The 25172-nt window shown below is 31.1% G+C and overlaps 1 protein-coding gene across 1 annotated transcript; it reads right to left on the bottom strand.

Annotated features, from left to right (window-relative positions):
- Positions 1–4: 4 nt before the first annotated feature.
- Positions 5–15953, bottom strand: LOC143059465 (metalloprotease mig-17-like). The gene is made up of 15 exons (XM_076232967.1): positions 15890–15953; positions 14318–14526; positions 13542–13619; positions 10185–10332; positions 9338–9440; positions 8514–8607; positions 7877–7954; positions 6400–6554; positions 5001–5041; positions 4633–4738; positions 4114–4278; positions 3475–3619; positions 3000–3119; positions 1600–1651; positions 5–93 (listed from the first exon to the last, which is right to left on the bottom strand). The coding sequence occupies exons 3-15, from the start codon at positions 13542–13544 to the stop codon at positions 5–7; spliced, it is 1299 nt and encodes a 432-aa protein (XP_076089082.1). The 5' UTR covers positions 13545–13619; positions 14318–14526; positions 15890–15953.
- Between the last annotated feature and the right edge of the window lie 9219 nt (positions 15954–25172).

The following is a 25172-nucleotide window of genomic DNA, read 5'->3' as shown; positions in this document are numbered from 1 at the left end:
TAAGTCATTTAGGTTTTTTACTTACTCTGCAAATATCAGAATTATTTCCATAAATATGCTTACACTGGGTGTCTGGATCGTACAGTTGTCCGGCTGTTAAATATTGAAATCAACATATTGAATAGTTTAAATAGTATTAAGCCAAACATAACCAATAGATATTTCTTTTAATAGTTGTGGAAAAAGCATCCTGCACTGATTAGATAATCGAATTGAATGTTGGTTGCCATCTGTACATATACAAGAATTCATTACTTAAATTGTCAACAACATGAAATATCGAAATAAATATTCAAAAAAAAAAAACTAAGTCTTTGATTAAACAAACGTCATGTTGTAGATATCCGATTTATAGATGAAGTTTGCAAAATGCAGTATCGGCATAATTTCCTGTAGCTTGATACCAACATACCAAAGTTACCAGGCTTATCTTTAAGTATACCTGACCTGTGTTTTGTCTTTGTTATTCTCGTAAGTGGAGCTGGTTTTAAAACAAATTGCGCATCAAAACAATCAAATAGTCATTTCTGGTTATAAAGGTTTTGTCCTGTACCAAGTCAGGAATATAGCAGTTACATGTTATATAATAGTTATTTTCTGTGTTCGTTGCATTATCGTTTGTTTTTGTTGCCCTTAAGATTTCTGTTATTGTGTTGTTTTCTTTTTATAGTTCATTTTGTAGTTTTTGTGTTTCCCTCGGTTTTATTTGGAACCTGTATTTGTTTTTTCTCAATCGATTTACGACTTCTGAATAGCGGTATACTGATGTTGTCTTTATCAACGTTCATATGTTGATATATATCTGTGTCTTTCAAATGTTCAGGTTAAAATTTTCTCAGTTCTCCAGAAAAGCAATTCGGACTCATGAAATGCTTAAATATTAATTTCATTTTTGGAACGTTCAGATTTTTTTTTAATTTTTAAAAAAAACTTTCATTTGATACCATGTGGTGGAGTAGCATATTCATGATATTGAAGATGTACATTTGAACTACTTTTAAATCTAAAATTAACGGCAGTAACTTTTCTCGTAAGTATCAAATTATTCTAATTTATTTTGATTTAAACATCTTATTTTAGAAACTATTTTAAATTGATGAATATTTCTTCGTCATTTTTCCATGGAGGTTTGGCTATTATTTTTTTTTGGTATATCAGATCTTTTCTTTTGTGAATCAATTTTGGACTTTCAAATATTTTGACTCGAGCATTACCGAGTGGAGTTTTATTATTCAAACGCGTATTGGGTGAAGAAAAACATTCACAGTATGTACCAAGTCAGAAATATGACATTTGTTTTCTTTTTTTTTAATGTGTGTAAGCTTTTTTCCGTTTTGAATTTTCTCGGAGTTCAATATTTTTGATATTTTACTTTTTATACTATTTTCATGTGAATCATTTAGAGAAAAAAAAACATGAAAGACAAAAAGCCATATTTAAACCACCTTCTCGAGGTCGTTGGTTTTTCAATACTATACAGTTTCGTTTCTGATTTGCCTTTCAACTATCTAATGACAGTGCCACTGTAAAGTTTTTGGACACGTTTAAAAGAAATATTGAATGATTAATAACGAAGAAATCTACTACAGAAATACTTACCGTTAGAAACTGGTGCGTTTACATCGTTCGTACATACACCATATACACACCACTAAACATGAAACATACATAAATAAAAAGAAATTGTATTTCAATCAAATAATGACATGCCATCAATTAAAGCATAACTATTTTTTTTCATACAATACATCATAAATTAGAAATCTGTCTTCAGCTCATTTATGTTTAATAATCATTTGTCAAATACCAATAGCCCGGTTGTTGCTAACCTATATGACCAGGTGCTGAGACCAACTACACCAAGGAAAAGTTAAATCACAAAAGTACTGAACTCAGATGACAATTCAAATCGGAAAGTCCCTAATCATAATCAATTGTCAAAATCAAATGATAAAAACATCAAAACGAATGGATAATAACTGTCATATTCTTGACTTGGTAATGGCATTTTCTTGTGTTGAAAATGGTGGATTGAACCGGATTTTATAGCGCTAAACCTCTATTTTGTATGACAGTCGCATCAAATTCAATTATATTTATAACGATGTGTGAATAAAATAGGGTACAGCCATCATCACCGTGTCACAATCTCAATCAGAACAAAAACATACACAACAGAGGAAATTAACGCACATTTTTTTACAGTTCTGTGCTTGTTCAAAGCGAAACGTAAACGATTACTCATGATATGGTAACCCCTTTCAAATTTATTTTTTTATTCCTTTTTTAATTAATTACTTGGCTACCACGTCTTCAATACACGGGAAAACTGACCCGTTATTCAAATGATCCACATTGACCGTTAAAAAAACATTGCTTTCAGCATACACACTGTGCACGAATTCCCTTTAAAATCTTCAGATTTGGACTAAGATTGGTGATACATTTTTAATCTATAGACCATTTCACAAATTTTCAATTACGTCAGAAGTATAACAGCTCCATATATCATTGATACTAATATGGTAAAAATTCATTTAAAAAATTAAGAGTCTCAATTTAGCAAATTCTTTGTGTTTACCTAACACATAAGAGTTTCTTTAAATTGTTGTTTGGTCTTTTTTCCAACTATCGTTTATATAATATATACTAGTTTAGATCATCTAGTCCTTCGGTAGCCGTATATAATTTTCATTTACTAGTATCCGTCTTGTTAACAACGTCTATTAGAGAGAAGAAATATTTACTGTTAAGATGTGTTATCGCTATTTTGTGCTTTTTTCCTTTAGTATTTTTTTGTGATCATTTTTCATATCATGTTACTCGCTTGAGATGGAAAATTATCGCTAGAAACTAAGGACACACGTGGCGTTGGTAATGAAATTGATATAAAATTGACAACGTCTTCATAGGTAAAATAGCGATCAACAGATTATTGTTATCTCAACTCGTTTGTTTTTCTCGTTGAGATGATTAACGATAATATTTAATTGTCTTACCTTTTTGTTCCCACACACCGTTCTATCCCATGCTTTTGATGGGATACACTTTGAAGAATCAGTAGGATCTTTGCAATACATCCTGTCACATATTGTTGTATAATTTCCTTTAAAGAGACTCTAAAATAAAATCTAAAGTTTCAGTTTATCAGTTCAGAAATTATTAAACTAGATCATTTAGCGTTTTCGGTTTTGGTTTTCATTTCAAAAGATGAATTGCATAATGATATATCTGGTGAGTTTATTCAAAAGATTAATTTTAACTGCATAACATACATGTAGCTGTACACCAGTTATATACACTACTTGGAAGACAAGGGACACATTATACCTCTGCCTAATGCTTGTAGATATATTATAAGACATTCAGTTGTGTTTCGCCCTTTATTCAGTATCATATCATAAAGATATTGGAATTATTTTGTTGTTTCTTTTGTCATGATGGTTCACTTTGTTTTTACGTTTGAAATATTACCTTGCAAACGCTAGAACTATTCCCGTGAGTAAGCTTACACTGAACGTCTGCATCGAATGCCTGTCCTGCATATAACTTATCATATTTTGCCAAGGCAGTTGGATCAATATTTGGTCCTAATGTTTTCATACAATTCTTGTTCTGACTGAAAGACATTAAGACATTAATGACAGAAAAAGCAGTGTCCTTTATAAAGTTCAAGGTGTTAGTGGCTTTAGGCATGCTGGTGTTTTGCGATTTGAAAAAAAAACATTCTGATAGAAAATATTGTTCGGATTTTTGATAGGAAATGGAAATAGGGAATGTGCCAATGAAACAACAACCCGACCAGAGAACAAAAACAGTCCAAGGCCACCATTTGTTTTCCAGCACAGTTAGAAAATTCCACACTCAGAGGCAGGTTTCATGTGACCCATCAATGATTAAATAACAGTTCAACAACAATGTACCGGTATTATGTTATTATTTTTCAATTACCTTCTTTTTGATATTTAGTATACAAGTTGTGCTTTCTATTATGTATTGGAGTTTTGTTTTTTTTAATTAAACATTGCCAAAAATTCATAGTATTCAAACAGTTATTAATTACCATTTTTAAATTTTGTGTGCCTAATCTTGTTTTAAAACTGATGTACTTACGAATCTAAGCTGTCTAACTTTGAAGTGAAGTAATTTGTAGAACAATTAGAAAAAATCCAAGGATGTGTTGCTGTAGCACCCAAATGAACTTTCCTGGCAGCAGCCATAACATAACCATCAGATTCGTGACAGTTATTGCCCTTGCCGTCGTGTTGTGAACTGAGACTAGAATAGAAAAAGACAGTTGTCAATTCGGGACCTCAATTTATTGCTTTATAAAACTTAACTCTGAAGAAACGTATACTTCACTCTCAGTTACTTTTACACACGTAAATTCAAACGATAACGAGAAGTATCAATGTTGATGGTATAATTTCAGAGCAGCGCTATATTGAAGTGCAATTGAATTGTTACACGAACTAAAAACACAAAGACTTATAATTGTATCGTTGTGAACTGAAATAATTGAAATAAATTTCTGAAAATCAAATGAAATTATGAAGCCTAAAACGGATTACCAATTCTTATTGTCGTTTTGAATAATGATTTATTCAGAGCTAATAAAAAAAATTTGTTTACCTGTGTCCAAGTTCATGAGACGTTGTTATGACGATACCGTAATCGAAATCATCTTCTATAATTGATTGGGCTGACTCTCCACATATGCCCCCCACATAGGCTAGACCTATTCAAATACAACAAGAATGTATAATGGCATCTTATTTTAATTTAGAGTGTGTGTGTAAATGAACGTGCTTATACATTTTTGTAAAATTCTTTAACAAAACAAGATATATTTTAGTTTGCAATTGTAAATGAAATAGGGCTAAGAAAGACCCTCATTTTAAAAGATGTTCTTTTTAATACAATTTTCTATTTGTAAATGTCTTTTTTCATCCAACAATGTTAGACGGTTTTTTAAGCCTAAACAGTGTACTGATAATTACCTAGAAGGTCGTGTGAACCGTTTTTTCCTACCAAGTCATACCTAAAATTGTCATAATTAGTACAAATACAGATATAATATCAATGATGATATAGGGATATATACGTAAATTTTAGTAGTACAAATAAAAACATATCAATATGCCTGCCCGAAATGTTCGACTTAATACATTCAAATTAAATTGGTCTTAATTCATGTTTCTCAATTTGTTTTTTTTTTTATCCCAAGGTTTTCTTCATATTTTGTTGAATCTTTGTTTTAATTTTGTATATTATTTTCGTCGACTTGTTCTTTATTATCATGATAATGACGTCATACAGGAAGTTCTTACCTGTTCAAAGTCAGGATTCCATTTTCCCTCGGAGTTCAGTATTTTTGTGATTTTACTTTTTAGGAAGAAAGACAAGAAGTGTGATTTTACATTTTAGGAAGAAAGACAAGAAGTTAGCAGTATCCATTACCTTTACTTTCTTCCATAAAGATGATGTTCACTCACTAAATTATTCTAAATTTGGTGACTGTGTTGAACGCAACTATCCCATCGAACTAGAGATAATGGATACAACAGATACAGTTAAGTCTGCCTCATATTCCGATTTACATCTAGAAATTAACAATGAGGGTCGGTTGTAGATAAAACGTTATAACAAAAGAGATGATTTCAGCTACCAAATTGTGAACTTTCCATTTCTATGTAGCAATATACCGAACGCGCCAGCATACGGAGTATATATCCCAATTGATAATATATTCTCAGGCCTGTATTTCCTACAATGATTTCCATGAAAGAGGGTTGATGCTCACAATGAAGCTATTACATCAAAAGTTCCAAATGGGGAAGTTGAAATCATCTCTACATTAATTTTACAGACGCAATGATGAGTTGGTTGACCGTTACGGAGTATACGTTTCACAAATGATATCTCAGGTACTCCGTCGTGTTGCCCGTTATTAAAAACCCAGTAAATCGTCTTATTACGTAGTCACATTCATGGCAATGGAACAGGATTGTAGTAACTACTTAAGAGACATATCCGAAATCATCTGGGATACAGTTATTCCATAACGGTTAACCTGCTCGTGATGACGTCCCTTAAATTTTCGAAGGCATGATTTCAACTTGACTATTTAAAACTGTTGGTTTTATAACTTCCTTATGAGCAGCAAACATCTACCAAGTGAATCATGATAGAAAATACAAGCCTGGGAATATCGTACTAATTTGGAGATATATATTCCGTATACAGGCGCTGCTAGAATGTTGCTACATAGAAATGGAAGGTTAAAAAACTTTCTCTGTATCGTATGCTCATGCTGGCAATTCACTAAAATGCTTCCTACTATTAAATTTTGCCTAAATTAGCATAGTTACTTATATCAAATATAAATTAAGAGTGTACTTCGAAAACAGCATTGCATGGTCATGCACAGGAAGGGTGGAAAATTTTGTCTTTATCCACGTTTTAAATTTGTCCAAACTAACTGATGCGTTGACACTATTCCGGGGAGTATCAATCTTCTGGACAGTTTCCGTCCAGGACGCATCATTCGGTGTCTGCAAAATGAAAATAGACATGTCTAAATGTTGCATATATTCTAAATACAATTAATAAAATAGTTCATAAATTTTTAGAGACATTATATTAGGAGGTTTTTTTTTAATTTTAGACATTTTAATTACACATTGAGGCGCACACTTGTTTGCTGCATCACATATGGGCGTAGAAAATTATTGTTTAAAATCATTGTTTTAATAATACTGTGGATGTATATCGTAAATAACAACGATAAAAATATCCGTGAATGACAAATAAGTGTTCGATATTGAAAAAAATACTCGTGAAAGAAACCAGACATTCAATTGTGTTCCCCATGCGCGTGTTTTACCTACAAAATAATAATTAATTAATGAGACTAGAATAAAAAACAAGGCCAAAAGGCAAAATAAAGTATGAAGATATAGAGCATTGAGGACCCAAAATTAAAGAAACATTTCCAAGAACAGTTTAGATAATCTATGAATTGGCTATGATAAATGGAAGTCATACGTAAAAAAGTGATGCGTGGTTGTACATTTGAAATGACATAAAACTATGTAAACAAAACTATTTTTTTATTCGTCTGAAAACAATAACATGTATAAGAAATGGTTTAACGCGAAAAAAAAAGTGTCTGCAATTTTAACATTGTAAATAGTTGAATTCATCATTTTTATTGACAGTAACATTAGTTTTATGGAATAGATTAATGTCGACAGTTTAAGAACGTTTTGCTTTATTTTAAAACTTTAGGTTGTCCTTGGAACTGAACTTTAATCGTTTGTTTTGTGCAAACTTATTTTTGTTATGTCAATTTCTATCGAATTAAATTTATAAACGGGCTTGTACTAACACGAATAACACGATATTTGCCGCATGCGGGAAAGGGTCTGCTTAGTCTTCCAGAGTCCCTTATATCACTCCAGTTTTTTGTAGGGTTTGTGTTCAGTTTTTAGTTTTCTGTGTTGTGTTTTGTGTTCTATGGTTGTCTTTCTTTTTTTCTATTTTAGACATGGCAGTATCAGTTCATTTTCGACGGTTATGTTTGAACATCCCATTGTATTTTTCGCCTCTCTTTTACTGGACACCTATTAGTCTGTTTCCTTAACTTGTTTATATTTTAAACATATGTATTTAAAGTGGGTTGGAAAACAAGTTTATAGCAACTTATATTAATCCCTTTCCTCTTTGCGGGTGCGAGTGCTGCCTTGTAGTTTTTACAGTTTGCCTTAATATGCTTTCCTTATTCAATTGATATATACATATATATTTTTAAAGCCCTGTTTGTCTCAAAAATGTTATACTGTGTGAAATCTTCAAACTTATCTTTGTTTCTTACCTTAGAAATGATCAACGAGGAAAATAAAACAGAAATTGTGTAAGAAGATGTCTGTATATTCTTATAAACGGCATCCATCTAAAAAAGGCATATACTTGTTTACATATGTGTCATTTGGTCTCTCATGGAGAGTTAATTAGAAAATCGGCAATCATACTACATCTACTTATCTTTTATATTAGATGTGGTAAAACAGCGAAACCTTTGTATCCCTTTATAAATATGACGGCCATTGGGTGATTCTTTAGTTGTTAACTTCGATGTCATTTGTTATCTGGTGGAGAGTTGTCTCATTAGCAATCATACCAAAAGTCCTTATTTTTATATGTACGACGTAAACGTCATGAGCTTTTTTGTCAATTTTTTTTATGGACTGAAGTCATGAACTGTGTTAAAGTTGATATTATTTAACTTGTTTACTCATGGGTTACCGGTCCTGATAAATTCAGAAATAGGAAATTTAAAAAAAATTGTCATATTATTGTTTCATTGGTGAATGTAATAGCATTAACACATATTTATTCAGGCTTATGAAAGATGGGGCAAAGAAGAACAAAAATTTAAATGATTCTAACTGATTTTCCTCGACGTGTATGTTTTATATTAATAAAGATTTACTTTCATTACATTTACATACCCCATTAACGACAAATGCATAATATTGACGAATAGATGATATCGCTTCGTTTACTTTTTCTGTAACTGTTGACTTGGTAGATTGTGTGTACCAGCTAAAGATGGAAGAACAGTTAATCAATTATTAAAACTGTGACATATCTGTTTCACATAGAGAATTTTGTTTTCACACTACACTCTATAATATTGATAGAAAATTGCCATCCTGTATCAGTATGTCTTTCAAATAAAGGCAACAGTAGTATACCGTTGTTCGAAATTCATAAATCCATAGAGAAAAAAACAAATCCGAGTTACAAACTAAAACTGAGGGAAACATGAAACGCATCAAATATAAGAGAACTACGACACAATATAAAACACTAAAATGCAACACACACAGAAACAAACTATAATATAACAATGACCATTTCCCTGACTTGGTACAGGGCATTTTAAGATAAAAAATGGTGGGTGTAACCTGGTTTTGTGGCATTCCAAATTTTCCGCTTAAATGGCAATGTTAATTATAACATTAAAATGACAACATTACATGACAAGACTACAATACAAATACATTAGAGAAAATACAGGACAGAGAAACAGACGATTACAAGTCATTTCCAAATTTTCGCGGTATAAGAATGGACTAAATAATCTGAGTTAATTACCAAATTATTTATTGTGAATAAGAAACAGTTGTCATGGGTCCTCAATGTTCTTCAACCTTGTACTTCTTTTAGGTTTCTTACTATTTTGATCTGAGCGTCACCGATGAGTCTTATGTAGACGAAACGCGCGTTTGACGTATCAAATTATAAGCCTTGTACATATTAATGAACTTACAAGTTATATACAGTATAATCACAAACCATCAGCAATTCTATTTGATAAGTTCCAGTGGCTCTTCGATGACGGTTGCTTTTGTGTAAATTTCTTTGAAAGTTGTCTAAAATACGATAGGTTTAGTTTAATTTGTGTTTTAATTTATTTATGTCTTCAATAGACCAAACCTGAACAAAGATTAGACAACAGCCCAAGGACAAGAAAAAGATGTTCAATGTAGAGAAAAATATTCAACCCGGAGGCGGGTTTTAGTTTTCCCCAAATAATAATGTATATATCACTTCAGGTAAATGGACGCAACATTAAAATCCGAAACATATAAATAATCCAAAATAAAACAAAAAACACCAAAAAACACCAAAAAAACTACACACGAGTCTAAAAAAGGCTAGGTTCACGACTTTGGTTACGCGCTAAAATGAAAGTGGAGGCGGGGTTGGTAAGCTTATTTTTTAAGATCTTAACAAGTTTAATCCCGCCACATTTTATATGTCTGTGCTTGTCCAAAGTCAGGAGTAATTAAGTTGTTGTCGTTTGTTGATGTGTCACATATTTGTTTGTAGAGTGATTCTAGTTTCTTGTTTTTATATAGATTATACCGTTGGTTTTCCCGTTTGTATGGTTTTACACTAGTAATTTTCTGGGTCCTTTATAGCTTGCTGGTCAGTGTGAGCGAAGGCTCCGTGTTGCAGACCGTAATTAGACTTATAATGTTTAACGTTTGTAAATTGAGATTAGGTTGGTGAGTTGTATCATTGGCACTCACACCACATGCTTGTATATCTTTTAGGAACAGAGAAAAAATCGCGACGACTTGAACCGATTTATAACAAAGACCAAAACATACCGCTGGTTATTTCACCTTCATCAAACAATAATGGTTTGATTTTTTGTTTTATTATTTCGAATTTGTGCATCTCTCTGTTATTTATTGATCCATTAGTATCAGCTGATTGTAGAAAATACCCTTCTCCATTTCGAATAAATGATCCAAACTGCAATGATAAATAAAGGCAACAGTAGTATACCGCTGTTAAATATTCATAAATCGATAGAGAAAAAAAAACAAATCCGGAATACAAACTAAAACTGAGGGAAACGTATTAAATATAAGAAAATACAAAAACACAATTAAAGGTTATACATCAAATATGGGGATAAAGGAAACCAAAGTTTTTGTTATATGTTGAAAAATAAATCACTTTAACGTCTTTAAACATTTGCCAAAATTTTAAAATATAACAGTCTTATTCAAACACTTTGTTCTATTCAAATATCACACATCAAGCAAAGGATAAAAGCGCTAGCTAATAAGAAGTTATGTATCACGTGATCGTCTTCCTTGTCTACAATTTTAGATCTATAGTGTTGAAAAAGATTTAAACTAAGAGTTTGACATATTGACGCGATATAACAAACACAATATCAAACAAAAATATGTAAGAAACGAATGTAATACTATATAAATTCCATGCGTATGAAGCGCTCTTCAGAATTGATCTTCATTAAGAACGCTTTTAAATTCAGGTGATCGAAAGCCATGAATTATAAGAACCGAAGAGCTACTAGACCAAAAAGGACCTTCAAAAATATCCAAATTCATCTCATGTCAACTTTGACCGAGGGGGCTGAAAATCTTAGTTTTTTTTATAATTTAAAAACTTACAAACATTAATCATATGCATGTTGGTACAAAAGTACCGACTAATAAGTTAATTGACTAATAGTCCACCAGCAGCGGTATAGACCCAGTTCTGTTAAAGTCATATGAAACTTCAAATTAAAAAAAAAATATGCATATTTTGCATATTTTTTTTTTATAACTAAATGGCTTCTTTTTAATTATAAAACTTATGTACATATAATTTTTTCTCAATGAAATTCTATATTTAGAAGTTTCCTTTTTTTAATTGCTTGCTTCCAGCAAACAATTCGCAGACATGTTTTTCGTGACCTTTCTCGTAAAAACCACGGTGATCGCAATATGCAAGTGCAAACGAAAAACTAAACGTAAACATCACTCCCTCATCAATATATCCTACATCTTAAAATACCTGTTATGCACGTGCCTACCTGACTATGTATGCTTCTTTGTTGATTGTTTACAAACGGATGACAAATGTTCGGCTTTAATAGTTATCAAAGGTACCAGGATTATAATTTAGTACGCCAGACGCGCGTTTCGTCTATATAAGACTCATCAGTGACGCTCATATCAAACTATTTATAAAGCCAAACAAGTACAAAGTTGAAGAGCATTGATGATTCAAAATTCCAAATAGTTGTGCCAAATACGGCTAACTTAAGGTAATCTATGCTTGGAATAAGAAAATCCTAAGGTTTTCGAAAAAAATCAAAGTTTTGTAAACAGGAAATTTATAAAAATGATCGCATTATTGATATTCATGTCAACACCTAAGTTTTGACTACTGGGCTGGTGATACCCTCAGGGACGAAACGTCAACCAGCAGTGGCATCGACCCAGTGGTTTAAATGGTTATCAAAGGTACCAGAATTATAGTTTAGTACGTCAGACACGCGTTTTGTCTATATAAGACTCATCAGTGACGCTCATAACAAAATATTTATAAAGCCAAAGAAGTACAAAGTTGAAGAGCTTTGAATCCAAAATTCCAAAAAGTTGTGCCAAATACGGCTAAGGTAATCTATGCCTAAAGAAAATCCTTAGTTTTTCGAAAATTTCAAAGATTTGTAAACAAGAAATTAAATCAAAACACGACCATTTATTAGCTGCCATATTTTCCGATTGGAATATTTTTTTGTCGACTATACGAAATTTATGCGAAAGAAATGATAAAATCGTGCATAGAAGACTATTAAAGTTAATGATGTATGAATGCATTGGTTCAAGAATTGAATTAACATTATGTTTCACCGGGCACTTGTTTCATATGACTTTAAAAGCAAAACAACAAGTAATAAAGGTCATGTGTCCGAAGCGCTTACACCATATGAATACTGTTCGTAAGCAGAAAACTCGTCAACAACTGTTGTTATGGTCTAATGACAACAGGTTTTACATTTTTCTTTTTCATTTTTTTTAGTACATTGTGAAATACGCTCTATAACCTAATTAAAATATATTCGAAAATTCCAATAAACTAATTGTTCACATAAAACAGACCATAATTAACCAACAAAACAATTGTCAAGCAGAGTTATAGCAATGTTCGACTGACATCTATAAAAGTCACCATATTAAGGAGAAAGTTCGGTAAAGGCCATATTTGACCCCGATTCTATGGTTCAAATTTACAAGTTAAAAAATGTTTAAAGTTGACTTACAGACAATTGAGAAAGTTGAATAGGACTATTCGTGTCAAAGATTTTCTTCTGAAACTTTTTATTTTTACATCCCAAATTTTACAAAATGGGCCGATTTTCAACCAAATTTAGGACCAGGAAACAAAGAGCGCAGGCGTCGAAAAACTAAGTATTCGAGTAAGACATGTAAAATATTTGCAAAAACATTATTTGAAAAGATCTTTTTTGTCGACGTATCACATGTATCACTCTATGTTTCATGTCCAATAATCAATGGACATTTTACTCATTTCCATAAATGTTTTCTGGAAAATCAAAATGAGTACTATTTATGACGTCATGAATAAAACAGAGGAAGATAAATTTTCAACAGAAAGGCTCATTTCATATCTAGTCACTGTATTTGCAGTGATTCATTGTGATATTGGTCAATAAATCCTAATTTGAAATTTAAAAAGTGGGTCATTATTTAGCCTTGTCGAGCCTACTCCTCCAAATGGCCGATATGGTTAGGCTATATCAAATCTTACCAGAAATATTAGATCTTAAAAAACCGGAATAATCGTCAGATTTTTCAATTCTGTATCGTGACTTTTTTTCCAAGTATTGGTTTGCATTGAGGAATGTAAAATTGGAATGGAAATGGGGAATGTGTCAAATAGACAACAAGCCGACCATAGAGCAGGCAACAGCCGAATGCCACCAATGTGGCATCAATGTAGCGAGAAACTCCTGCACTCGGAGGTGTCTGTTAGGAATATGCATGTTTGACAAGAGGAGTATACAATTTTGACATTTTTTCATAGAGGGCTCAATTAATTATGTGGTGTTATTTTCTCTATTCACAACTAATTAACATGTTTCTGAGATCAGTAAATCTACTGTCGCTATACGTTTAGTTATGAGTAGGAAATACTACCATGTTGAGTGAATGGTTGTGAACAAACTGTACTGTAAACGACGCACCATTTCTTCTGTCCTGATAAAAAGTTGATTCCTGATAAAAAAAAATGACATAAGATATAGTTTTTTTATGTAATTTTATTTCAATTATGGTTTAACGACCTCAATTTTATTATTATGAAACGATTCTGAAAAAAAGGTTCATTTTTTAAATTTTGAAATCTAAACATAACAATAATGAGGTCTGATTGATATAGCCAAAATACGGTTAGATTTAAATAAAAGCAACAGTAGTATACCGTTGTTCAAAACTCGTAAATCTATGGACAAAAAACAAAATCGGAGTAAAAAACCAAAACTGAGGGAAACGCATTAAATATAAGAGGAGAACAACGACACAACATTAAAATGTAACACACACAGAAACGGACTAAGCATTAGACAAAATCCGATGAGAATAACAAATATAACATCAAAACCAAATACATGAATAGTTATATTTAAACCTAAAACTAAACAATTTGAGGGAAAATCGACCTATTAAAGTGTAGGATGGTTAGGTTCCGTCAGGCAAGACTTTACAACGAAGACAGTTAAATAATTTGGTTAGAACATACGAGGACTGTTTTTCCAGTATAACAAATTGATCAATATATTACAAAGAACCCAATATAAACTATCGCACGAATAAATAAATGGTATTTTTTTTACCAAAAGTAATCTTTAAAATATTTTAATGTTTTAATGAGATAAAGAGTTTTTTACAAATAGAAATAGCCTAAATCATCATACCTCATCATCTTCTAATTCGTCTTTAATTAATAATCCATCCTTCAGAATAAACGTTGGGACCTTTGTTTTTATGTCGTTGTTCTGTACTAAATGAAGATGAACTTTAGATCTTTCAATCAGAAATACAAGATCATAGCTTTCTGGGTGATCTTTGATGTCAACTGTTCGGCGAATTCGACCATGAGTGAAAACTTCCACATCTATATGTGCTATTAAATTCAAATAGGTATATAAGATATCATGATTACGATAATGAGGACCAACATTTCATTATTAATTTTAGGTCTCTTCACAAAATATCTTATAATGTAAGTCATGAACATGTCTGTTTAACTATTAAGCAAGCCGAATCAAGTGTAGATATGGTTTGTAAATGGCTTAAGAAATAATTGATGCAAGGTATGTTTTATTGTAGTTTTAACATGGGTAGGCCTTATATTCGTGATTACTTTTGCCCGAACGATAGTGAGGGCTAAAATAACACGAATATAATGCCTACCCATGTTAAAACTAAAGTAAAGTATAGCTTGCATCAACTATTTCGATTCTGAATAGGACAACTAAGGTAATTTCTATGTCGGATGTGAATATGTGTAGCGAGTTTGTGAACGCTCTTCCGCGAACCTCCCTTTTTTTGGTAAACAAGCAAACGACCGGCAATGTGATTCTTCAGAGGGAGTACTTTTGAACAGCTTGTATGAACGGTTGTCGTATAAAGGTCAAGTATGTCAATTTCGAATTGCAACACATTACAGTCATAATAAATGAATTAGTAACAACATTTGCATCATTTAAGAGTTTGGAAGTGTTTTAAGTTAATAAAATATTTTAAATGCATGATAATTTGATAAAGTTAATTATTCTGCAGTAGTCAATATACGCATGTGCAAAACAAATTTACTGGATGGGTTTATCCACAAAGCGAAAGAAAAACGTCATATTAGAATATCAGATATGAACATTGATTTCAGAGAATTGGATATTTTCTTACAATTTTTCATAGGAACGCATAACTTTGTCTCGCAAAGGGACGAGATTTAAATTCTTACAAGTGCTAAACAATTTTTTGCTATATAGCATGTACAAATGTTTAAATGCCATGACAATATATAATATTATATATAGTTATATTATATAGACAGTTAAGAAATCATAATGACAGTAAAACTTCCTTTTTACTAATTAATTAATTATTAACTACTGCACTACACATTGTATACAGTAAGCAAAAGAATGAAATGATCTCTGCTGTATTAGTCTCAATTTGGAAGCAAAAATATTATATGAACAGTTAACCGGACAATAATCGACTAATGAATTGATCATTTAACTCCGATCTTACTATTGTGGATTCATTTATTTTCGTAAGTATCAATTTTTGTCGATTGAGTAAAACTCAAAATTTCGTAGATATTTAATTTTGTTGTTTTACTAAAGTCGATATTCAAGCCCATGGGAAATTTTTAATTCGTTGAACATTTAAATTCGTGGTTCTGCTGTACAAACAAAATCGACAAAAAAATTGTACCCAGCGAAAACAAATGAATCCACAGTATTTTACGTATATTTTACCTTTGTATTCAGTATTTTCATCAATATGATGTCTTAAAAAGCCAGTCGTGCCAGCAACCCACAATAAGCAAAAAATTAAAGAAAACATATTCTTTTCGGTACTAAAAAATTACTTTCAAAAATAGAACATCTGATTTATACCGAAAGTGAATCATGTGACAGATAAAAATGGCCAATGATTTAAATGAAAGTTGTTGGTTAATTAATACCTCCAAAACATGACTTTGTAGTGCTGATAAAAGTTGGCATTATTCATTCTATGTTTGAAATAAACAAACAAAAAAACAAAAAATCACATGGTTATTTAAGAATTAAAGTTAAGATAAAAAATTTATGAATTTCAGTATCTATAACATGTATAATATATTTGCTATTCTGTCAATAGTTGAGATAAATTATTTACAACCATTTAATTTGTAAATTAGATTCATTTTGTGTTATAAATCACCCGAATGATTTACTTTTTTCACTCCCATACTATCGATAAAGTGTTATCTAAGAATTTTTTAATTTAACATTTGATCAAAGTGGTTGGTTTGTAAATATAACGGAATTTGATGAGACTGTCATACAAAGTGAGAGGTTTAGCGCTATAAAACCAGCTTTAATCCACCATTTTCTACATTTTCTACAAATGCCTGTACCAAGTCAGAAATATGACAGTTGGTGTCTATTCCTTTTTAATGTGTTTTGTCATTTGATTTTGTCAGGTGAATTTCCGATTTGATTTTCCTCTGTGTTCAGTGTTTTTGTTATTTTACTTTTTGGTATGTTTATATTGTAAAGAAATATATAAGTATTTTGGGGCCCTTTATAGCTTGTTGTTCGGTGTGAGCCAAGGCTCCGTGTTGAAGGCCGTACATTGATCTATAATGGTTTACCTTTTTTAAATTGTTATTTGGATGGAGAGTTGTCTCATTGGCACTCACGTCACATCTTCCTATATCTTTTTATATACAAAGAACCTCTGAAAAAATAACACAAAATGCACGACTACCATTTCCCTAAAAGTATAACAATAGTATTGATCACTAACTAATGGAACCATTAAATGTTATATTTTCCGAATACTGAATTTTAACAAATGTTGGTGGAGAAATAGCTAAATATGTATTTATAATTTGAAAACGTGTTATTTTTGTAATTCGGAGGTTGTCCATACTAGTTAACAGGAAGATAATTCGAAGATTACTAATTGACACTTCAATAAAAAGAACGGGTTTGAATAATTCTCGTATTCTTGTCTTTCATAATGCCAATGTGTTTTGTCTATATGCCCTTTGTTGTTTCTTTGATACATATGACGTGGCTCTGTTCTTATACATCCCGTTATGGTGTTATTGTCAAACATTTTTGTATTCTTGTCTATCATTTTTTCTAAATTGTGCTTCGTCTAAATGCCTTATTATGTTTTTTTTATACTTATATGACTTGGCTCTTTACTTATACTTATAAAATTTGAACCAACCGTTTTGTCAGAAAAATTACACTGGTTATATAGCAATTTGACAAACACCAATTTTGATCATTGAGAAGCTTAATATCCCCTTTACAACACAACGTAATTAAAACGTTTACCTGACTTTACAGAGTTATCTCCCTGTAGTGTTAGGTACCACCTTAACAGTTAAATTTATAAATGCTTTGCTTTCAAATTGTTTTAACGCCGGAGATGTATATGGTAAAGAAGTGAATTATCATGATATAATAATATAAGAAGGAAGATAATATAACAGTTAAGGTAGATGGGGTGTCTAAATTATAATCCATAGAATTTTTTTGATAATTTGCCAAAATGTAGTTTATAACCTGTTTGTTTCAAAACATTAATTAAAAGAATGGGTCACTGGATTTATTTTCACACGACAGGTTGTGCAAAATTATCAGATTTAGTATAGAATATGCATGGGAAACCCAATTTTCCTCATTAAAACGAAAACTACACCATGGAATTTTTAGATAAAATATGAGAAGATGGCTGCAATATTATTCTTTCAGATAAGAAAAAGAAAAATGGGGGTCACCGAACTCGTTTTCTTGCTACATAATAAAATGGGTAAATTCCTAACACATTCTATTGTAAAAATAACACAATCTGAATTATCTGCCCTTGCATTTGAGTTATCTCCCCTTATTTTGCAAAGTTGGAAAAAATTGAATCAAACAAAAGTATTCGGTTAATGGTAAAATACAACCATAAATATGATAAAACATTGCATTTTCTATATTATAATGAAAAATCTTACACATGAATTACCTACTTGTCTCAAAATTTGCACATTTTATCAAAGATATAGACCTTGTTTTCTGGTATTTCAAAATCCAAAATGGAGGAAGACACCCTATCTACCTTAAGTATAATGTAATCCAAAACGAAAGCTATTCGAAGTTGTGGTTAGAGAACGATAGACCAGTCACATTAATTGATATAAATTTAAGTACAAAAATGCACTAAACTGTATAGCGGGTGTAAAATTTCGCGATTTTCATTGAATAAAATCTTTTATCAATGCATTAACATGTGCACTTTTAAATTGGCGGAATTTACTTTGACGATTTTTTTTGTCCGCGAACAAAAAAGCGGAAATTAACACCCGCCGAAAATAACTCGCTATACGGTAAGACAAAACAATAGACATTGTATAACATATTATGATATCAAAGGTTTACATAATGTTCTTTTTGATTTTTTCGAAGATCTTTTACTGCTTCTGCTAAAAACATGTATACGTTTTAATTAAAAAGAACAATTTTGTCAATTAAAATCATTGTTAATTATAAACAAGGAAGACATCTGTGTTTATTTCTGTTTATATTATTAGTACTTTGTTGTGACTAGTATTAAAATAACGTACCATCGTCTATCGAACCAGTTGTTTTAGCAGTTTAGAAAAGTTTAATTTTGTAAAATTACATTTACAAGTCTCTAAAATTAATAAACGAATTTCTCTCATAGCATGAAAAATGCTGTGAGTAAAATTTATCGCGAATGTCTTTCAGGTGAGAGGTTTAGCTATAAAACCATGTTTAATCTTGAGAAAAGCATGTACGAAGTCAGGAATATGACAGTTGTTATCCATTCGTTTTGGTATGTTTGAGCTTAAGGACTTTTTGTTTAGAATTTTACTTGAAGTTTAGTCTTTTTGTTATTTTCATTTTGATATAATGATTTTTGCGTTCACTAGCACAATTTTTTACATCGAAAGTGCAAAAGTTATCTAATCTCCTTTACTTGTGGGGGAATGTTAGTTGACAAGGTTGAAAACTAATTATGCACTTTGGACGAATAAATTTTACTTATTTGGCAACATAAGTATAAACAACCAATTATTAATTCAGAATGATAAAGTATGTTGTATATGGGTCTTATTTCTTCAATTGATAAGTGTATGATAATCCAAGATTAAATTTATCAATCATTTGCAAGATGACAAACAAAACAAACAAGTAATATATTCGAACATTGAACACACAGTAAACGTGATTACATAAGAAATGTAGCACTAATAGCCCCGGGTAAATTCCGAATTCATTGAAAAATTTGACTTTTTTATCAAGAATGTTCACCATATATTGTAAAATTCTTGTAACCATGCAAGAATAATGCATATATTTATTTATACAAACCAAACATTTTCAACAATTTTCAAAGGTTTCGATTTTGAGATTAAAAATATTAAAAAAGGCCTATATAGCAGTTCCCTAAAAAATATCTCTGTACTTCGGAGTGCATATTTAATAATAATGGGATCATCTAGCAAAGGTTAGACTGAAAAATTGTTGATGACAACAAAACGTTTTGCGCCGCAATGCTGAACTAAATGTGTGAGAAACCATTATTCATTACTATAACGATTTTGTTATTTTTTGATTAAACTCATAATTGGTTATTATCCGCCAGGAAGTTCTTTCCGCATTTCTAAAAAACAATAAATCATAATTATCATTTATTAGTTGCAATACAAATTTCAAGTACAAAAACATAGAATTTATGAGTGAAATTCTGAACATGAAACCATTCGTAAAGCAAAATGTAGCCACATGTTTTATGAATATTCATTCAATTTTACAATTACTACATACTGGGAGCTTTTGTGGTATCTATACTATTAAACGAGAAGACCTCATTTTGTGTGTCGCTTAATTAATTCTCTTCTTTCCCCAATAAATTAATCAACATGCCTCTGTGTCCTATAGGTACAGTGCATAGTCGCATTTGTCATCCATTCCTATGATTATTCAGATTGAGTTATTTTGGGAGAAAAACGATGAAAAAAGGCATCCGGATATTGTTTCCGTCATTGGACGAAATTTTAAGTCAGATTAGACTTCTGGTTTGCGTTTTTCTGTATACTTTGAACATAAAATATACTACGAATAAAGTGTATTTTCAGAATTCTATCTGCTATCATTTTCAAGTTTACTATCCACGACGGTCACAGAGTTTATTAAATAGAGAGGGCCTGTATGACATATTAATGACCACCGATCAATTAGTAAACTTTATTTATATAGTAATGAATGTTCATAATATACAGGATCATACAGATAAGTGCTAAAATTATTCATGTGAACTTTTGATATCTTTTCTGAAATTCTCCAGTCATTCAATCTTTTACAAAACATAATTGATTACAAAAAAGGAAGATGTGGTATGATTGCCATGTTGAGACAACTCTCCACAAAAGACCAAAATGACACAGAAATTTACAACTATAGGTTACTGTACGGCCTTCAACAACTTGCAAAGCCCATACCGCATTGTCGCCTATAAAAGGCCCCGAAATGACAATGTGAAACATATTCAAACAAGAAAACTAGCGGCCTTGTTTATGTACAAAAAAATGAACGAAAAACAAATAAGTAATACATAAACAAACGACAACCACTGGGTAACAGGCTCATTAATTGAATGTTTATATCATACTAAATATAGAAATTAATAGACAACCAAAAATTGGGTATTTTGGAAATAAAGGAGGAAGGATGAAAAAAAAAACATTTTCCTGTTCCCAAGTACCTATGACTTTTGATACTTTTCCTGAAATTCGCCAGTCATTCAATATTTTACAAAATTCTTCCAACAACACTTTACATATTTCAACTACGCTCTGAATGCCCGCGATTTTGCAGGTGTGTTTTAGTGAAGTATAATCACAAAAATACTGAACTCCGAGGAAAATTCAAAACGCAAAGTCCCTAATCAAATGGCAAAATCAAATGATAACACATCAAACGAATGGACAACTGTCATATTCCTGACTTGGTACAGGCATCTTCAAATGTAAAAAAATGATGGATTGAACCTGGTTTTATAGCGCTAAACCTTTCACTTGTATGACAGTCTTATCGAACTTCATTATATTCACAACGATGCATGGACAAAACAGACATAATAGATAAAATTGTCAAACTATGGGTAACAGCAGTCGTCACTGTGTCACGATATCACAATCATAACATAGAACAAACACAAACAATTATTAAACAAAGAAGCACAAAAAGCTCCTAACAAATTTAACATTGCTTACTTATACAATTATGTATTTTAAGAGGATTAAAATATTTGAATTCATGTGACTGCACTCACATCAGCTCTAGTAAAGTCGCGTGTTTGACGTCAGAAGGTAAACGTAACACAGGTACACATATTAATTAATTATGTCGTTCAAATTATTTTCAAAAATAATTTCACATGGGCAATGGTGGTATACAAATTGAAAAATCAAAAGTTTAATTAGAACTAATTCCAGAAAAGGATCGAGATTTAAGATTATCCAGAAGTTCTTTAAAAAAATGTATTTAGTGCACTTTGTATATTATCGATCTGAAATAATTTGCTTTGAAATAGTTAGAGTATTCCAAGACAACATAATAATATTTTTAAGTAAAAGAAATGGTTAACAAAAAATCATTTCAATCCATTTCAAATGATAAACTAGCACTTATTTTATGAATGAAACTTTTAAATTTCTGAAATCTTTTGATTATTTCGTAAGGTTGCAGTGAAAACAATTACTCACGTTGAATTGTTTAGATTTTTTTTAAATGTCATCGAGCTAGACAAGGATAAAACTCTACTAATAACTATCCCCCATACAAGTCTTGTGGTTTATCTGAGGTGTCAGTCAAAACATTACAAATGTTGACATGGGAAAATTCTAAAATCTTGTATTTAGCAGTAACAAAAGCAACAGCAAATAACTTGTTGAGAAGGTTTGCTACTCCGTTAAAAAATAACAAGCTTTTTAGAATTACACAAAAAGCAAAAATTAGGGCCTGTATGCTTATTTTCGAGTATAAGCCATTTGAAATTGCAGGGAAATTGTTCTCACTAGATTTTGAATACATTTCACATTGGTACTTTTTATCTTTCAAAAACTGAAAAATATATAGGAGTTAAACAGATTTACAAATGAAAATGACATTTAAAACAGTATGTAATAAAATTATTAAAAAAATAGGGGTTTTCACTACATGGATAGAATCCGAGTATTCTAGATATTTGGCAAAAAAGGAGGAGCAAACATCCCATTCGGCAATCCTCAGAAGAATCCGCTACTCTCAGCCGAGTTGACACGAATGCAAACATCCGTTACGCGACTATACAGAGTCGCTTTGGCATTGGTTGATTTTAAATATATACCATATTTTGAACAGAATTCAATTTGTTCGATTTAAATAATGAGTCATCATCAGACATCTGTTAAATATTTAAAGTTGGAAAAAGAGCATTTAGTATTACGTTTCTGGCAAATATCAATATTTTTTCTGAAAAAAATGTATCGGAATGTTTTTGTTTTTGCTTGTTTTTTTTATGTTTAAGCTCTAAATTATGTATTAATTTGTGGTTTCTCTTTACACGGGATTGGGTAATTGGAGACATCTGTTGAATAGTCAAAGTTAGAAAAAAATAAATCACAAAAATACCGAATTCCCAGGAAAAAGATAAGCAATACATGTCCTTTCCTTTTATCGGATAGTCGAGTTCCCAAACACTCAGTTTTGGAATTTTATTATCTCAAAAATAAGTATATGACGAACATCAATAATATGATTAGATTGAATAATGTCGTGGGACAAAATGTATCATGATGTTTTTAATGTTTTAATTCTGAGGCATACATTTTTATCAAATTTGTGGTTTATCTTTAACCAGGACAGATGTAATTGAAAGTTATATTCCTAATTTATTGCAATAGGGAATCAAATCTTTCAATGCCGAAATCTAATCATGTACTTACGAAGAATAAATGTTATTTGCTTGGTAAGGTGAGGATAAGTAACAGATTACAGAACTCAGAACAATATATGTTATCGCTATATAGGTATAATTCCGTCATTCAATAGCTTTGATAGTATTTTATACATTTGATTTTTAAATTTAATCTCACCGCATTTATCATTAATTTCAAATTATCTACCTTCCATGTTTAATTTTGATTTACTTATTTAAGATTTATTATCTTTAATCCATTTGTCATCTTCCGTAACTTGATTACTTGACTGATAAATATAATTAGTACGTACGTACGTACCAGTTTTTGCACTTGTAGTAACAGCATTAATACCATTTTTCATATTCTGTTTGACTCGTCCGGATTTCAGACCCACGACCTATAGCATAAGACGCTACCACGAGACACAAACTAGGGTAGGTAAGTAACATGATCAGAATGATTGGATTGAGCAAATTTCTTGCATTCGTTCATATCACTGAAGTGCTTAACATTATTTTCATTTTTTTATATCACCTGACATAGGCACCAAACGATTTTTTATCATCACTAGGCGTTGCCATCCGTTCACTTAACTTCTTTGAAATAAATGAGCTGTTCTTACCGAACTTTCTTTGGATGTTTATCAAGGAATCTTGTTTAATTGTTTTCTTGACTTTAAGCCATCTCCAACTGCGTTTAAAATCGAACCGAAAAGTCTCTAGTCAAATGACAAAACCGAAAGTTCAAACTCATCACACGAATAGATAACAACTGTCATATTCCTGACTTTATAAACCTCTCACTTATCAATAATATTGACAATGATCACACACATATAGAAGGATCTGATTACACTTCCGGTTCACCTGGGATTACTCTCAGTTTGTACTAGTGTTCGTGTTGCTCAGTCCTTACTTTTCTATGTTGTGTTTTGTGTACTGTTGTTTGTCTGAAGGTCCTCTTCTTTAATAGCCATGTTTTTGACAGTTTATTTATCAGTTATAAGGAGGATGTTCCTTTAGTGTATTTCGCCTATCTTTTAGACAAATAAATGAATAACTGTGATATAACTATATAGTCAGTTGTTGCTAGAAAATGGATACTTGGTAGATGCCAAAATAGCTTAATGCAAAGAACGTTGTTTTGCTGCTGTATTCACCTGATTCTAGATACTTTATTTTTACACGACATGATTAATTTCAGCAAGTAGCAGTTTTCAGATGTAAATATCTGGACATGTTTTTATATTGAAAATAAATAAGTGGCAAAAAAAAAAATAATCACAAAAACACTGCACTCCGAAGGAAATTCAAAATGGAAAGTCCCTAATCAAATGGCTAAATGAAAAGCTCAAACACATCAAACGAATGGATAACAACTGTCAATTCCTGACATGGTATTGTTACCGTACAGGCATTTTCTTCTGTAGAAAATGTGGATAGAACCGGGTTTTATAGCAAGCTATACCTCTCACTTGTATGACAGTCGCATCGAATTCCATTACGTTGACGATGCGTGAACAAAACAAACAGACATAATAGGTCAAAATGTCATAAATAGGGGTACAGCCGTCAACATTGTGTAATAATCTTCATCACAATAATAAAAACAAACAAATATTTAACAAAAAAGCAAGGTATAGATAAAATTAACAACCTCATTCTCTATATATTTTTTTTTTTTTATTTTTGGTATTTTATTTATGTATGTAAAATCCACCCATAATGGATTGAGATATTTTAAGTACTGGGACCGAATAGTTAGATTGCCACTCAACTTGAATTTTCAGTTTTATTGAAAATTGAATGCAACAGCTATCTATGTAAATGTTCTCCAGTCATTGTAGGAGTTTACGTGTTTTTTTACTTTATGCATAGAGGTAGAACATTTTAACAAATTTCAGCATTATTTTTGTTTTTGATTCAATTGTTAATAAATTAAGTAATGATCATCAAAAAGATTTCAAATCTCAGTCATAATTTATCCCATTAAAGCAATTGTATTACAAATAGTATAGTTAAAAAAAATAAACCTCTGCTTATGGCAGTGTGATATTTTCATTT

This window comes from Mytilus galloprovincialis, chromosome 14 (genome assembly GCF_965363235.1).
Source record: "Mytilus galloprovincialis chromosome 14, xbMytGall1.hap1.1, whole genome shotgun sequence".
In the NCBI taxonomy this organism is placed as follows: domain Eukaryota; kingdom Metazoa; phylum Mollusca; class Bivalvia; order Mytilida; family Mytilidae; genus Mytilus; species Mytilus galloprovincialis.
The sequence above is the reverse complement of the archived record's forward strand: the minus strand, read 5'-3'. Positions and strand labels throughout refer to the sequence as shown.